The sequence below is a fragment of the Triturus cristatus genome, chromosome 2_2 (genome assembly GCF_964204655.1).
Source record: "Triturus cristatus chromosome 2_2, aTriCri1.1, whole genome shotgun sequence".
In the NCBI taxonomy this organism is placed as follows: domain Eukaryota; kingdom Metazoa; phylum Chordata; class Amphibia; order Caudata; family Salamandridae; genus Triturus; species Triturus cristatus.
The window spans coordinates 118,708,633-118,725,792 of NC_140582.1; the positions used below are offsets into that span (position 1 = coordinate 118,708,633).

Genomic DNA, 17,160 nt, shown 5'->3' on the forward strand with positions numbered 1-17,160 from the left:
CATACATGGGTTCTGCCCCCCTCTCTCTTTCTCTTTTTTCTCTACAGTAATATGATCCCTCTCGGAAATTGCCAGAGTATATGACAACTGGACATTGTCTAACTTACAGAGTAAGAAGGTAAACACCCGACTAGGGGTGAAGACCAGAAACTAGGGACCAACACCCTGACGAATGCCAGAGCGACCCGGGTGGGCGCATACAATTGGCAGAAACATGTTGGTATCTGCAGTGGGTATATAGGGGTCGTTACCTCTCCTGAATATCCCATTTCTTATTTTTTAATCCTTCCAGGGGTTAACAGGAATAAAAAATTGAGTGTTGACCTCTAGGTAGTTTTAATTATATGTATCTGCACTATTTGGTCCCGTTTTTAAAGGGAATATATTTCCTTTAAGTTGTCACTTTTTTGTGTTCTGTTTGTGTTCCTATACACTCATTCTACCCTCACCACTATCATTTAAAAAGATTTGCGCTCCACCCAGGGTGTTGGTCTGCATCTGGATGTATGATGCGGCCCTACGATGAAGCATGACACTGTAAGGTGTGTGAGGGCAATATTAAGATATTCATTGTCATCCCCTTGTCTGTCTTTTAATTGGGTGGAATTGAGTTATACCATTCCTATGTTGGTAGGTGTATCAATTGCAGTACCTCCCTGTTCCTCATTATCAGTGGTCGACATTAATTTAAGCATTCCATCCACCACTTTTTTGTATACGTTTGTGGAGTTGGTGCACTTCTGAGTGCCTAGTGCCAATGCAGGCACTATTGCCCCATGACGCATGGTTGCCTGTTATGCGGCCAGAATACTTTTTGTGCAAGAAAGGATACCTTCCTGCACAAAAACTATTATTGGACATGTATTCCTTTTTATTAATGTGCTGTAGAATGCAGCACATTTGCAAAGAGCAAGTAACGCTGAGAAATTAAGATATTTCTCCTCATTATCCCAACCACTGGTAGGCACGATTATGGTTCAAACTCATGCTTACTGACTTAAGTAAATATGAGTTGGTGTCAAAATATATGGGTGGATGCATGTAGACGCTCATGCTCTAACCAAGTAACGCCTCCCTACATAAGGTAACACAAGGCAGTCAATGCGTTGCCTTGTGTCACTTAGGGGCTAAAATCCCATGCATAGCCACACAAATCCTGATTTGCTTGGCTTGGTGAATTGCAACATTGATTTTGCATTGGGCTGCACCATAACAGTGCCACAATTGATATGCAAAATTTTAGTAACTACCTATACTACCGGTCAAATCCCGGGTACGCCAAGTTTAAAAAGGCTATTACTCAGAACTTGTATACTGCTAACTGAAACCCCTGCTGCCCGTCAAAAATTCCAAGATATAAATATAACTGAAAAATTAACTGCAACACATAGCAACAAACCTTTTTTTATGTATGGAAAACACAAATAATGACAGGAGAATAATTATTTATGTAACAGAAAACAACCCACTAGGACAAACTTAAAGCAACATGTGAATGATGGATGGGGCATGTAAATTATGCCCGTCACCTTTCACACAAATCTATACAACTCATGGTGACTACCACAACACAAACATACCATTAGTCTATGCAATTTTACCTAACAAACAAAGCGCAACATAAAACAAACTACTACTCAAATAAAAAACTAATAATTGCTATCCTGAAAAAATAATCATTCATGTTGAGAAAGCAATGATTAATACCATTTTAAAAATATGCCCACATACAGCTATATAGGAGTGTTACTACCAATGTAACCGAAGTATGTGGAGATACCTCCAAAAAGTGGCACTAAGAGTTGAATATTCTCTAAGTATTGAATTTGTGTATGACCTTAAAAAAATGATTGCTCTAGCATATGTTCTAGTAACTGAAGTAGCAAACACTACAAGCGCCTACTGGAATCACCATACTGATAAAGACAAACTAAGTTCCCTAACAGACTATGTGTTAGCAGACTGTACCTTTTCAGACTGAGACGCCAACCCAAGTATCACATGCCATTGTGGAACACACATGGCAGTACCATAGCATAACATTCAAAAATAAAAAACAGTGGAAGGGTAGCACAACTCCTTACAAGGAACATTAGGCATAAGCCATCCTACACTCTGCCAGTTCCTACAAATATTTCAATTCCAACCGGCTGTCTCGTAATCAGCCGGTCGGAATTGAAATTGACGATGTCGGTCGTAAAGCCTCAGACCTAAGGCCGGAGGCTTTGCGACTGATATCGTAATCAGCCCCTTAATTTTGTTTTTTGTTGAATTCTGATTTTTCAGACACTAATTTTTTTACCCTCAATATTTGCGAGTATGGTAAATTGTTGATCAGTGCTGGAGGCTAAAAGCTTCTACATAGCAAATCATTTCACATAGTGGGCTTTCGTACAGTTTGGTGTACTATTTCGTGTTGTATTTCTAGTAACATCTAAACAGTTTGCCATGTGGTCAGGATGGTGCACCACCAACAATATTTCACTTTGTCCACTATATCAATTCTGACATAATCAATTGGCTGTGGTCTCTGTTAGTCTTTGTCCCTTTTAAATTTTGTAGGTGTGATTTGTGTATAATATAGTAACCAGTCTCGCCCTTTGGATTCGACCTTTGAGAGGGTTCCAAATATTAAGGGTTGCAATATGAGAATACTGTTTATTTTGACAATATCTGCAGTCCTTAATTTGATTTGTGTTTTTATTGCACAGCAAGTATGATTCTGTACTTTTAGATGCAGGGATTACATTTTCTTACTTTTAGATTATTGTCCTATCATTATATCTTAATGCATCAATACTCAATTATAAATCCAGATGAGTTCCTAATAAAGGTACTAGCCTGGCAACATAATTTTAGTTTTGCATTCATTAATTGTGATTTGATTCAAGTAAGGTAAGATTGAATGCACATAATTGTACGCATTGGACGGGGGCGCGAGCCTGATTTCATTCCTGACGCCGTGAGGGCAACAGCAGTTTACATCTGGTCACAGAGAGGGCCACGCACGCAGGGAAACCTACCTGCCAACAGACCCCCAGGTCCGCCGTGAGGGCAACGGCTCAGCAAGAAACTACATCTCCCAGGTCCCCCGGAGCGGCGCAGCAGGTGACGTCAGTGGCAGGCGTCACCTGCCTACATCTTCGCTGCACGCCTCCCGCAGCGCGGGACGCATTGGACGGGGGCGCGAGCCTGACTTCATTCCCGACGCCGTGAGGGCAACGGCAGTTTACATCTGGTCACAGAGAGGGCCACGCACGCAGGGAAACCTACCTGCCAACAGACCCCCAGGTCCGCCGGGAGGGCAACGGCTCAGCAAGAAACTACATCTCCCAGGTCCCCCGGAGCGGCGCAGCAGGTGACGTCAGTGGCAGGCGTCACCTGCCTACATCTTCGCTGCACGCCTCCCGCAGCGCGGGACGCGCGCGGGCAGCGCCCGGGCAAAGCCCGGGCCAAGGGCGGGCCCGTCCTTGCCCGTCATCGCCAGGAAGAGGCAGGGCTGGGCCGCCCCCCTAACATCATTCCCGTAATAAGGAAGACTGACAATCAAAGCCTGATTCCCGCACATCGCGTAAGCTGAGAACTGTAAGTACTGCGGCGGCAGAACAAACTCAGTTGGGATTTTCCCTGATTGGAGACTTAATATTGTTTACTGGGGTCAACGTGTTGGCAGCGTACCCCAGAGGCAAGGTGGCTGGACTGACATTACGAACACCTCAAGCCCCTGAGGCCATAGCTGCCCTTTCTAGTACTGTGGGTTTGTTTTGAAGGGGTCAAAGTTATTAAGCAGAGGAGCTGGTGATAACCTGGGGAATAGAAGGCTTTAATGGTTGGCGCAGGTAAGGGGTAGGGTGAAGCAAGTGGTGGGTGTTAAGCTGATTAGATTGCCTGGTAGCCTCACCAAAAGACAGCGGAGGCATGGCAGGTACAGCTAGAACCCGCTCAACTAAATCAAAGTTGAGGCAAACTATGCAGCCAAACCCGCCCCCCACGGAAGAGGGTTTTTTGCCACTACAGATTCAACCAACGGCAATCGATCGAATGCTGCAAAAAGCTATAGGGGCGGTTTCTAGCGAAATTGAACGCACGGAGAGACGCTTATCCCTTACACCACTACTAGACACACCAACCCCGGCCCAAATATTAGTGAGTGACAACCTGGATTCTCCCCCCCCTAACCACAGCAATGAATGTTTCGGATCTCCCTTGTGCCCAGCGGACTGTGGAGAGGGATAGTGGGGCCCACACTAGGGGTCCACCACTAGGGGTAGGCAGGAAACGAAAAGTCGGCCCTGCAAAAGGTAGGATTAAATTAAAAAGTCGCAATGCCCCCCCAACAATGGAGACCACTATAGAGTCAGGGAGGGACGACGAGCCCAAACAATACTCAATCCCACCACTATGGTTAGCTCAAATAATGGCAGATTTCCAATCTCAACTAGAAACCTTTATAGTCAATCAGATCAGACCACTCACCAGTAGATTGGATAAGATAATTAATGAAATAAAAAGCAGGGAAAGGGTAGTAAGGTCAACCCCAGAAACAGTTCCCATCCCTAGTGTAAGTGGAATCAATAGTGTCCACATGAATGAGGGACAACTCATTAACTCAGAGGTTAATCAAGTACAAGTTATGCAGACCCCAGCATGTGAGACTCATACATTGTTGCAATCTAAACCCACAAATTTAAAGGGGAAAGCTCAACAAAAGGAAGTGCAAGGGCAAGCTTTACATGTGACATCTAGGAACCACCCAAACCCTCCGCGCACAGCTCACAGGAATCAGGTCACCCAACAACCAATGAGCATATCCAGGCCAGCTGTTACAGTCTCCCTCCCGAAAGTAAATTTACCGCCACAGGCATGCCCACTAGTTGTCATCTTGGCTGGGGCACCGGAACTCAATGGTGATCAGAAGGAGTCCCACCGGAATTAAAGAACAAGGTTATCCTCTGGTTGGGCAGCCATAAACCTTTACCACACGGGAAAGATGGTGAGATTCTTTTAGTGAGAAGGGTGAACTGGCTCGGAAATAGGCACAAAGACATCCCGGGAAATTGTATAATTATTAACTTTAGGGATAGCAGTGTAGTCAACCACATTCTCAGAGAGGACATAGGGGTGAACAGTTAAATCATAAAACCGTTACCCCTAGACTATTTTTACCCCTGCCAAAACGTCCCACACACGGGAAGTCAATATGAGGGTGGGCAACGGGAGTTATCCCGCATAAAACCCCATGATCCTCGGGAATGTCAGGGAGAAAGGCCGAGGCCGTGAGATGGCGAGCAGGCTATGTGGGAAAATAGGTACGCACCCCTTATGTCCTTAGAAGCTAATGACTGACTAACCTACGCTGTTTCGATAATGGAACATAGATGCAAGGAGGGTAAGGTCAATAAGCTGGGAGATAGGGTGAACGAACTGACCATTGTACAGGTTGCCCCCACAGAAGGTAACTGCCAAACGATCTATTTAGACCCGTTGGTATCGTCCCAAGAAACAAGAGAGGCTGATTCAGCCGATCAGCCATATGCCACCTGTGATGAATTGCCAGGAATTAACAATGTGGTAATGGCATCAGATGAAGGCGGGACACCCCAGGGTTTGGAGGGTACAAGCGAGGAGTCAAGAGTGATAGGGGATTTTGACAGGTCACAAGCAATTCCCCAACAAACGGACCAGTCAAGGAAGACAGAGGGTGGTTTAAATGTCATCTCCTGGAACACGGCTGGCCTGTCAAGTAAGTTCCATATCCAGGAGTGGAGAGAATATATTACCGAATTCGAGATAATAGGCCTCCAGGAAACCTGGGTAACCGAAAATAGCCCTTATCACATACAGGGTTTTAAATGTTTTTTTATCCCAGCCCTAAAATCAAGATCGGGGAGAGCCATGGGGGGTTTATCCCTATACGTGGATTTAAGGATAAAAGGCAAGTGGACAAACATATTAAGCCCATCTCGTAACATACAGGCCGTAAGGTTCGAGGGGCAGGGTCTTGGTCTGACACTGCTCAACATATATAACCCGGGTGAAGCTAACGAGGAAGAGGATTTTGTGAGAACATTGGATACCCTATTGAGTAAGAACTACACACAAGCAAATGGAGTAATGTACCCACATTATATAATTATGGGTGATTTAAACATCCATTTATGCTCTTCCTTGTTCCCCATAAACTTAGACTGGTCGCGCTGCCCGTTGGTTAAGGGGCCCCATTTTTCCCACACGATAGTAGGCAGAGAATTGAGTAACCTCTTGAATAGCCACAACATGGAACATACCATGGATATGATGGCCATGGGAAGTGATGGCTCCCTTCCCCCGACCTTTAAAGGTAGAGGGTGCTCGTCAATTATTGACTATTTTTTGGTGTCCAGATCCCTCAAGCGTATGGTTATAGCGGTTGGAATAGAGTGGAACCCATTCAGTGACCATAACCCCTTAATATTGAAATTACAGTACCAGGTAGTAGCCAAGATAGGCACTATGGACGGGGTTCTTGAGAGGGCAACAGATCAAGGAAGGCGGATCAGGTGGGCCAAGATTGAGGGTGCAGTATTCTATAGAGATCTGATAGACAAAGGGAAACAACTAATTGAAGATTGTCTCGATCTAGCAACCGAGGGTCCCCAATTATTGTGTGCTTTTGGGAAGATTACAAGTTTGGTGGACAAACTTTTAACTACACGATCTGTTAAAAGAACCATAACTCAACCCAAATGGTTCGATAGTGATTGCTCTCGTGCACTCAGAGAGCTAAAAAGTTGTTTAAAACAAAAGCCCAGGAATAAAGATATGGTCACTAAGTGTAGAGCAAAATACAAGGCTGTTACCAAAAGAAGGAAATTAGCTCTACAGGGGGAAGTGTGGGCTGACCTAAGGGAAGCGGCTGAATCCAGGGATCTTTCTAAATTTTGGAGTATTATCAATAAACCCTGCTTTCATGAAAGCAATACACCAGAAATTAGCGCAAATATCGTACCGGAGCAGTGGGTCGCACACTTTAAGAGTCTGTACAATCACGAGAAGACGGCCCCTGTTACCGTGGAAGATATCACATTACAGACCCAGAGGGTAGAGTTCACTCTAGCAGAAATCACCATAGGAATTGAGGGATTATCAAAAAATAAGGCGCCTGGCCCCGATGGGGTTCCCCCCGACTTGTTTATCAGCAATGTGGAGTTGTGGGCCCCCCTAATGACCAGGGTAATAAATGCTGCAATCATGTCTGGTCTGCCAAGGTCATGGTCAATGGCTATCATTATCACCATCTTTAAGAAGGGTAATAGGGATAACCCCCAGTGCTACCGGCCCATTTCTCTGATTGATGTCTCCGCTAAGATCTTGGGAAGGGTAATCCTTAACCGATTAATTGAATGGACCGAGGACAACAATATTATCTCGGACATCCAATATGGTTTTAGATCTGGGAGATCTACTAGTGATCAATGTCTCAATTTATACATGCTAGTCGCCAAGTATACCATAACAAGTAACGAATCCATTTATTTAGGATTCATGGACTTGGCGGCTGCCTTTGATCATGTAAATAGGGAGAAATTGTGGCTAATGATGACCCAACTTGGTATTGATCAGGGATTGATCATCATTCTTAGGGAGCTGCACAGAGACACCACAGCTAGGGTACGCTACAACAATGCTGGGGGCCTTACTGAAGCTTTTGGGTGTTCAAGTGGGGTAAGACAAGGGTGCATTCTTGCGCCCTTTTTATTTTCCCTCTATATTAACAAACTAGAGCAGACCCTGATTGCTTTAAATACTGATTGCCCGAGAATTGGAACGCGCCAAATCCCAGTCTTACAATATGCTGATGACGCCGTATTGTTAGCCCGCACCCCGAAAAGTTTACAGATTTTAATCGACGGCTTTGTGAAGTTCATGGGATCTCTAGACCTCTCAGTAAATTTGGGCAAATCATTTGTGATGAGGGCAGGGAAAAAATCATGGCCCACATTCACACACAGAATCGGGTCTCACACACTGGAAAGAGTACAACTCTTCTCCTACCTAGGGATATTGTTTGATGAGAGACTAAAATTTACATCCCTGGTAGAAGAAAGATGTGGGAAACTGATATCCTCAAATGGTGCAGTGATCAACTATGGGCGTAGACTAGGTAGATGGTCCCCTGAACAAGTATTGCATTTGTATAACTCCATCTGTTGTTCTAAAGCTCTGTATGGAGCCGAAGTATGGGGCTTTGTAAATACCACACAACTACAGCGGGAGGAAAACAAAATATTGCGGTCTTTACTTAAAATCCCGCAGAGTACCCCAGCTATTATCGCCCATAGAGAGCTAGGGAGGCCATACATTGAAGACACGGTCAAGCTCAGACCGATCCTGGCGTGGCTCAACATTTGGTTAAATACAGAAGCTAAGTTAAGCAGACTAATTTTGAGCGACTGTCTAGGTAGAGAGAAATGCATGAAGATACCCTGGTTTAAATATGTCATGGATACTTTAGAGAAGTTGGGTCACATAGAACTCTTCACCAACCCTTCAGTGATTAGAGCCCAGGATAAACTAACGGTAAAAAGTCTGTTTGTGGCCCAAAGGAACACAACCAGACTTACGGAAGAAGGGTCCAAAAGGTCAGTGAACTTGTACACTCATACTGAGACCACAGTGGGTATGGAACCCTATCTTTGTTTATTGCACAATGCTCAGGACAGATTTTTAATAACCCGTTTTAGGCTCAATCTTTTACCTTATTTATTGGCGGACCCACAAGGGTACACGGTACCGATTGAGCAGAAGGGTGCCTGCGGCTGCGACAATCGGTCTCCGCAGGACACCCTTCATTTTGTATTATTTTGTTCTTATTATTCTACACCAAGGCGAGGTTTTTTAATTGATATCTTGAAAAGGGCTAAACTGACCCAGGCACACTCAGCATTACTGTTCTTACAAAGGGCAGCTGACCCATTGACTCTGTGTTGTATTCTGAACTTTATTAAAGTGTCACTGAGACTAAGATTAACCAAAGGTCAAGTCTAAACTGCGTCCGTCTAGAAGTTGTGTACCTGTCAGGTGACACGATTGTTTTATCTTGTATTATCCTCATCAAATGTTCTTTCTGATTGATTTAATTGTTTTTTAAAATGGAAAATGAATGGGATTTGTATTGTGTACATGTGCTTTTATGGTGTTTTTAACATCCGAATAAAGAACTATTGATTGATTGATTGATGTATAATATTTGAGTTTGGTTAAATGTAAAATACAGAGCATTTTTTCCAAACTGCAGCTGCACACTTAATGGTGTAGTAGCCACTGTGAATATTGTGTAAAGAGACTCAGAACAAACTAATTTTCAACAGTGTAATTTCTACTTTATTTAAGTAAGTATTGGGGGACCAACATTTTAGAGTTGCAGCTGGATCGCAGGAGGTCACGCTATATCCACTCCCTGCTTGCCTACCTGGGAAAACCGAAGCGGAGCAGCAAGGGAATCTCGCCGTTGTGGTTGCACCCGCCGCCGTGCCCTGACATCGCGCGGCCGCGGAGCGGTGCATACTACAATCCCCAGAATGCCCAGTGACTCCGCCCACTGACTGCTTCCCGCGCCGGAGGAGCTGAAAAGAGGCCAGCGCCCACTGGAGAGCGGGGGACCAACATTTTAGAGTTGCAGCTGGATCGCAGGAGGTCACGCTATATCCACTCCCTGCTTGCCTACCTGGGAAAACCGAAGCGGAGCAGCAAGGGAATCTCGCCGTTGTGGTTGCACCCGCCGCCGTGCCCTGACATCGCGCGGCCGCGGAGCGGTGCATACTACAATCCCCAGAATGCCCAGTGACTCCGCCCACTGACTGTTTCCCGCGCCGGAGGAGCTGAAAAGAGGCCAGCGCCCACTGGAGAGCGGGGGACCAACATTTTAGAGTTGCAGCTGGATCGCAGGAGGTCACGCTATATCCACTCCCTGCTTGCCTACCTGGGAAAACCGAAGCGGAGCAGCAAGGGAATCTCGCCGTTGTGGTTGCACCCGCCGCCGTGCCCTGACATCGCGCGGCCGCGGAGCGGTGCATACTACAATCCCCAGAATGCCCAGTGACTCCGCCCACTGACTGTTTCCCGCGCCGGAGGAGCTGAAAAGAGGCCAGCGCCCACTGGAGAGCGGGGGACCAACATTTTAGAGTTGCAGCTGGATCGCAGGAGGTCACGCTATATCCACTCCCTGCTTGCCTACCTGGGAAAACCGAAGCGGAGCAGCAAGGGAATCTCGCCGTTGTGGTTGCACCCGCCGCCGTGCCCTGACATCGCGCGGCCGCGGAGCGGTGCATACTACAATCCCCAGAATGCCCAGTGACTCCGCCCACTGACTGTTTCCCGCGCCGGAGGAGCTGAAAAGAGACCAGCCCCCTCCGCCTCGCGGACGCGCGCGGGCGACGCCGGGCTGAGCCCGGGCAGAGGGCGGGCCGTCTGAGGCCGTCGGACGACGAAGGAGGACGGGCCGGGCCACCCCCCCTTGTCACGGCAAGTTATCATCTTGTGTGGAATATTAGTAGTGAAGCCCCACTACATATTTTTGCGAAGCTAAGAGGTACGCTGCACTCGCAGTGTGATATAGGGAACAGGAAGTAGGAACATTAAATCCACAGTTATGGTGAAACGCAGAGATAAAGTTTTAGCAGACTCTGCCTGTAACACCATTGATACTTACCTGGTAAAAGCAGTTAGCGCACTTACCGAGGAAATAGACCGTACAGAAAAAAGACTGTCTATGGGTTCAAACGCACCTCCCCCAATTATTCACGGAATCCGAAACTCCTCTAGTAATAGTGAGGTATCTTCAGCGCTAATCCCCACCGAAAGAGATGCCACTAATATTAGTACCCCCTCTAATATTTCCAACTCCCCTAGACTGTTTGCCACTGATGTCAGTCCTGCTTTAGTCACACCACCATTGGGAAACAAAACAGGAGCCCGTAGAAAAACACCGGGGTTACTCAATGGGCCTAAGAAAAAAGGGAAAAAACCTATTCCCGCAGACAGTAAGGCTGTTACACGCTCCAGGGCTAATCTATGCATCTCGGAAACATTTAACCCGGAGTTGATTTGTGACAAACTCGCTGAACTGATTAAACCGCTGTATGAAAAGGTGGATAATTTAGTCAGGGAGGTGAACAAATTAAGAGGAGATATTGATAAAGTCAGGTTACGGGGCCCACTCAAGACAGGTATAGAAGCTTCAACCACATCTACGGATATGCCTATAAGGAACACAGAGGTCCCAACTTGTATTAAAGAAAAGACCACTACAACCCAGCCATGCAGAGAATTAAGTAACCCTTCTACTACAGCTTTGGGTGAGAAACCAATAGAAACAGTCACTGAGAAAGGTCAACCAAATAGTAAAACTGTACCTACGGAACAAGTGTGCTCGGAGAAAGAAGTCTGTATGGCTTCTAACAAGGCTGGAAAAATAGCACCTCGCATTAATTTGCCCCCAGAATGCAGTCCATATGTCGCTGTACTTGTGAATATTCCCAAGCTAAGAAATGGCCAAGAGGAGAGCAATGAAATACTCAAGAATAAAACACTTTACTGGTTGGCCAACAATTGCAATTTTCCTATGATAGGGGCTAACCAGATTATATTAGCACAAAGAGTAAGCTGGATAGGTCCCCTTAGAAAAGAGTTTGAAGGAGATTGCGTTGTTATAAATTTTAAAACCTGTTCTTGGGCGGAAAATACTCTTAAACATGCCCCTGCTCCCTCAGCCTGGGAATATAACACCACTTTACTACCACTAGGCTATTTCTACAGGCACTTACTGGAATCTAGTTTCCCATTTAAGTCTCATCACCCAACGAATTCCCGCCACGTAGATAGGTTGAGATTAAGTTACTATACCCCTGTTCCCACACATAACAGATTCCAAGTATTTGAATCCATGGAGGACATTGATTGACATAATCTTGGCGAGGGTACTGTTTATGACCATAACTTCTCCCCTCACATAACGAACGAAGTTCTCAAAACTGTAAGAGGAGAGAAGGCTCATCTAGATAATTCTTATACATCCATATCTGCGGAAGCCGTTCAGTCTCCCATCATTCCCCAACTAACTTTGGTAGCTGTTGATAAAGGGACTGTCTGGACTAACAGGAACAAAAATACTGATATTATCTCATCCAACCTGGCAACTGAGGAAGAAACAGTCGATGGCATTTTATCTCCCGAACCTAACTTGGACGGTGGACTCAGAATAATCACGTGGAATATACCTGGCCTAAATAAAAAATTGGATACTCCCTTTTGGCAAGACTTTATCAACATAGGTCATGACATAATATGCCTTCAAGAGACTTGGAGTGAAGATTCTATTTTTATTGAGGGTTATTGTGCTTATTGTTTGAATGCAGTGAGTTCCATTTCTGGCAGAGCAAAGGGAGGCCTTCTTGTGTTGATATCAACCAAACTTTACTCTTGTAAAATTAGAAGTTGTGTGTCTGTGGGTGTCCACGCTCAGGTATTATGCCTTGAGTTTGAGGGAGAAAAAAACCTAGTTTTGGTTAATTATTACAACAACATATTCTCCAAAGAGAGAGATAAGATCCTGACACCCCTGGACGCGGAACTAGAGAGGGTACTGGAACTTCCGGGTAATCAATCAGTCATTCTATGGGCGGGTGATTTTAATATTAGCCCGTGTATGTTTGCTATGAATGATCTTTGTGGGCTACGCAGGGAGAGTGGAAACACTCAGGATGCCGATTATCTACACTTCTCACACTGTACGTATGGTACGGCCTTAAACCAGATGTTAGCAAAATATGACTTGGATTTGCTAAGTTGTACTAAAAATAGAGATAATGTTAGCTGCCCTACTTTTACTGGTAGAGATGCCAATACTTTTATTGACCATTTCTTACTCTCAAACAACACTGCTTTCTCTAATTTATGGGTTAGCGAACAAGCTTTGAGTGATCACAATAGCATTTCCATTTCGCTGCATTGTTGGGGTGATGAATTGAGGAATGCTAGTAACTGTATTAACGCTGTCGAAGCTGTAAGACCAAATGGTATGAGGATAAGATGGTCAAGGATTATCCCACATGAATTTTTAAAGGAATTGTTAGCTAAACGCAGCAAAGAAATAGAGTACTGCCTTTGCGAGGATATTTCACCTTCTATTATACTTAATAGTGTTTCTTTAATTAACGAAACAATAGACAGTTTATTGACCAGGAAATTTAAGAGGGGAAATAAAATGAATTCTGGATGGTTTGATAATAATTGTACTCGTGCTTTACATGAGCTAAAAATAGCCCTGAGCACTAAACCACGAAACCCCTCAATTATTAAAAACTGTAGAATTTTGTATAAACAATCTCTCGCTAACAGGAAAAAAGAACTCCAAGAGGAGGCTTGGGATAATCTCAGCCTGGCCGCAGACACAAAAAATAGCAAATTATACTGGGAGACCATTAATAGTACCTTTTTAAAGAATGACAGCGCCCCAGAGCTAACTTCACATGTTAATTGTAATTCATGGATGGAACATTTTTTAAACATTTTTAATCCAGATGGGATTGTTTTAGATTCTTCATTGGATAATGACCCTTCCTGGCCTAGATTACCACTAAACATAACCCTAGATGAGGTCTTCGAAGGATTAAATAACAGCAAGGGAGGAAAAGCTCCTGGCCCAGATGGGGTCCCGCTCGACCTCTATAAATCTGAAAAGAATTTGTGGGCCCCTCTTCTAACTAGATTTTTTAATGCAACCGCAGAGGGTCAACTACCCACATCATGGGGCCAGTCTTTAATAATTCCTCTTTTTAAAAAAGGCTCTAAGTCGGAGGCAAGAAATTATCGTCCTATTTCCTTATTAGATTCCTCCATTAAAATTTTGAGCAGAATTCTGTTAAATAGACTCGAAAATTGGGCCACAGATAATTCAATCCTATCAAAGGCACAATATGGCTTCAGGAAAGGCCTGGGTACCCTGGAGCAGTGCGTAAATCTTGATCTTTTGATCAATAAATACACTGTTGCTAAGGAGGGTAATTTATTCCTTTGTTTTGCTGATTTGAGCAGCGCTTTTGATCTTGTGGATCATCAAATTTTATGGGACGTTTTACTAGAACTAAATGCCCCAAAGGAGTGCGTCTATTTTCTGGCGCGGCTTTATTCTCAGTTATCCTGCAAGGTTCGTTATGGACCCCAGGGCGAATGCACACCTTTTTTTTAAAGTCGCAAGAGGCATCCGTCAGGGTTGTGTTTTAGCACCGTTTTTATTTTCACTTTTTATTAACCAGATCGACTCAATTTTATGTAAACTTCCCTCGGATGCTCCTATTATCAATGGGAATGTAACCCCAATTTTATTGTACGCTGATGACGCGGTACTTATGTCAAGAACACAGGTTGGGCTACAACGTCTCATGGACAGATTTGTGACATTCATTAAAGAAAGAAAATTGGTAGTCAACAAGTCCAAGACATTTGCAATGGCATGCGGGAGGAAAGCTAAATTAACCACCACCTCCTTTTATATTGATAAAGCCAAGATTGAAACTGTCAAATGGTTCTGTTATCTAGGAATAACATTTTCAGGAGATGGGAAATGGAACCAAGAAGATGAAAATGTTAGGTCCAAGATGATCAGAAATACTACTAGTATTTTTAGATTTGCTGCAAAATTGGGTCAAAGGAGAATAAAAGAAATGATGACAATTTATAATGCTAGATGTATTTCTGCAGCCTTATACGGGGCAGGGGTGTGGGGACACCATAGTGTAAATGCACTACAGAATGATGAAAACAGGTTCTTAAAAAAACTTTTATGTGTTCCCCCATCAGCTTCTACCCTGCTGATTCACAAGGAAGTAGGTATTGATTACGTTGCGGACCTAGCCTCTCTACGCCCATTATTACTCTGGCGATCTATTTGGTCTAAAACAGAAACGATCTTTACACAATCAATTATTAAAGATTGTTTGAGGCTTGATAATTCATCATGTATACCCTGGCTGAATTACATCTGTTATTGGTTCGATCTTTTGTTCAAATGTAATGTCCGCCTGAACCCTGAGGCTTCAGGATTGATATCTAAGAAAGACCTAAAATTGAAGTTTCTCTCACACAAGAATGCAACCAGAGAGAAGCAATCTAGAAATCTAACAACTATTGCACAGTATAATGATTTGAACCTAAGTAAAGGCTTTCAGGCCTACCTTTCCTGTGTCACACGCTCTTCCCACCGTTTTGTGCTAACACGTTTAAGATTGGGGATAGCCCATCACTTAGTCTCTTTTCCACATATGAAAATTAGATCTGATAAGATGTGCCCTTGCGACAACGTCTCAAAACAAAGCTGCTGTCATTTTTTATTGTTTTGTAAATTTTATACTCATTTTAGAAGATTTTATCTAAAACCCATCTTTTTAAAATATAATGTTCGGTCCACCAAATCTGCACTGAAATTATTAACTACTCTGGATAGCCCTGACATTTGCTTTTTTACTGCAACGTACATGATAAAATGTGTTTTTATTAGGAAGAATATAGTCATTCCCGTATAATTCTTGTTGTTCTGCGTATTTTGCACTTATGTTTAGTACTGTCTGTAACTTTCTATGCACTGTAATAGTTTGAGGTCTGTATGAGTTGCACCTGCACTTCTGGCCCTTACTGCTTTTATAACATTTCATGCACGGCACTCTGTTACTTTATGTGTATTCGCACTTTTTTGAAGGTCCTTCTATTTTACCATGTAAAATGGTTTAAAGTTTTGTATAATATTGTGTATTTTATGTAACAGGTCCTCCTATACAACATGTAAATTTTAAAAATTGTCTTATGTGTCTATGTGCTTATATGGTTGTACCTTTCCAACCGAATAAAGCTTTTTTGAATTGAATTGAAGTAAGTATTTTTTTAATTTCCGTATTTCCCTCTTGGGTTTGCAGGTGATCCTCGGCGCTTGGCTGAACATGCTTGGCAGTGTCATCCGTTTCTTGGGTTTTGTGAGTTTAGATAATAAGAGCATACAATACAATTTACTCCTAACCGGCCAGTGCCTGTGTGGTGTGGCTCAGCCACTTGTTCTATTCTCACCAACTAAGTTGGCTGCCATCTGGTTTCCGGAGCATCAGCGAGCGACAGCAAACATGATAGCCTCTATGTGTAAGTATCAGTCATCAAACAATTGAGAAAAAATGTTCCAGCATTTGTTGGCCACTTGGGATTCAAAATGTTCTCTTCACTTGGTAGAGATTGTTTTTTTTTCTGTGGGAGATGTGCATGGCTCTTATACTACACAGTTGCTCACAGAGGTTACATAAGTTGATTTGATGTCAGACTGCTTTTTCAGACAAGCATTATTCACTCCAAACAGAGTTCATAATCCTAAGCAGTCTGACTTCAAGTTTGACTAAAGGTCAACAAACATGTGTCCAAAAGGTTTTTGAATTTGCATGAGGTATCAAGGCAGCATCTCCATAGTCTAGTTATAGGTAAGGGGGATATAAATTGAACGTTCACATCATTTTTTATTTTTCTTGGATGAGTTTTCAATCTGCCTAGTTATTATTTTATTTATTGTTTTAATTTACTCTGTATATTTTGTTTGTGTGAACGGTTGATACATAGTCATGAATGACATGGCACTGTACCAGCAGCTTTGGATTCTTGGCACAACATCAGGCTGACTTAACCTGTTGCAGGAATAAAGATTATCCTTTGAGTATTTGTCACCAGCCATACAACTTTCAGTTTATACGTGGTGTATTACACCTCACCAATAGCATCTCATGAACCTCAAAAGTGATGGGACATAAATGACGTCCCCGAATTGGACTGAGATTTTACTTCACATACAAGCAGGCCAGCACTGTATAGGTGAAATGTGTAAGTGTTCTAGGGAGGCTCTTCTAGAGGTGTAGAGAAGATCTTCTGATGCACACAGGATTTGTCGGCATAGAGCTGTACTCTTCTTCGGTGACCAGTAGAGCATTGTGGGCAGTGCAGACACTTGTTGGCAGGCAGTTAAGCTTTTGCTGGGGAGCACACATGATCTATGCAATACTTTGTTTCTCTGTGTCTGTAAGTATCAATGTTTCTATGGTCACTCCTATTCTTTTCATGGCACGTATTCTTTGGCAGCTCTTTGAGTGTGTGGTC

At 43.6% G+C, this 17,160-nt stretch overlaps 1 protein-coding gene across 1 annotated transcript in view; it reads left to right on the forward strand.

Moving 5' to 3' along the window:
* Positions 1 to 17,160, forward strand: part of SLC49A3 (solute carrier family 49 member 3) — a 270,078-nt gene that overhangs the window by 158,994 nt on the left and 93,924 nt on the right. Inside the window, exon 3 of the mRNA XM_085641124.1 lies at positions 15,948 to 16,164. Coding sequence (XP_085497250.1) covers positions 15,948 to 16,164 — 217 coding nt within the window. The remainder of the gene's footprint in view (positions 1 to 15,947; positions 16,165 to 17,160) is intronic.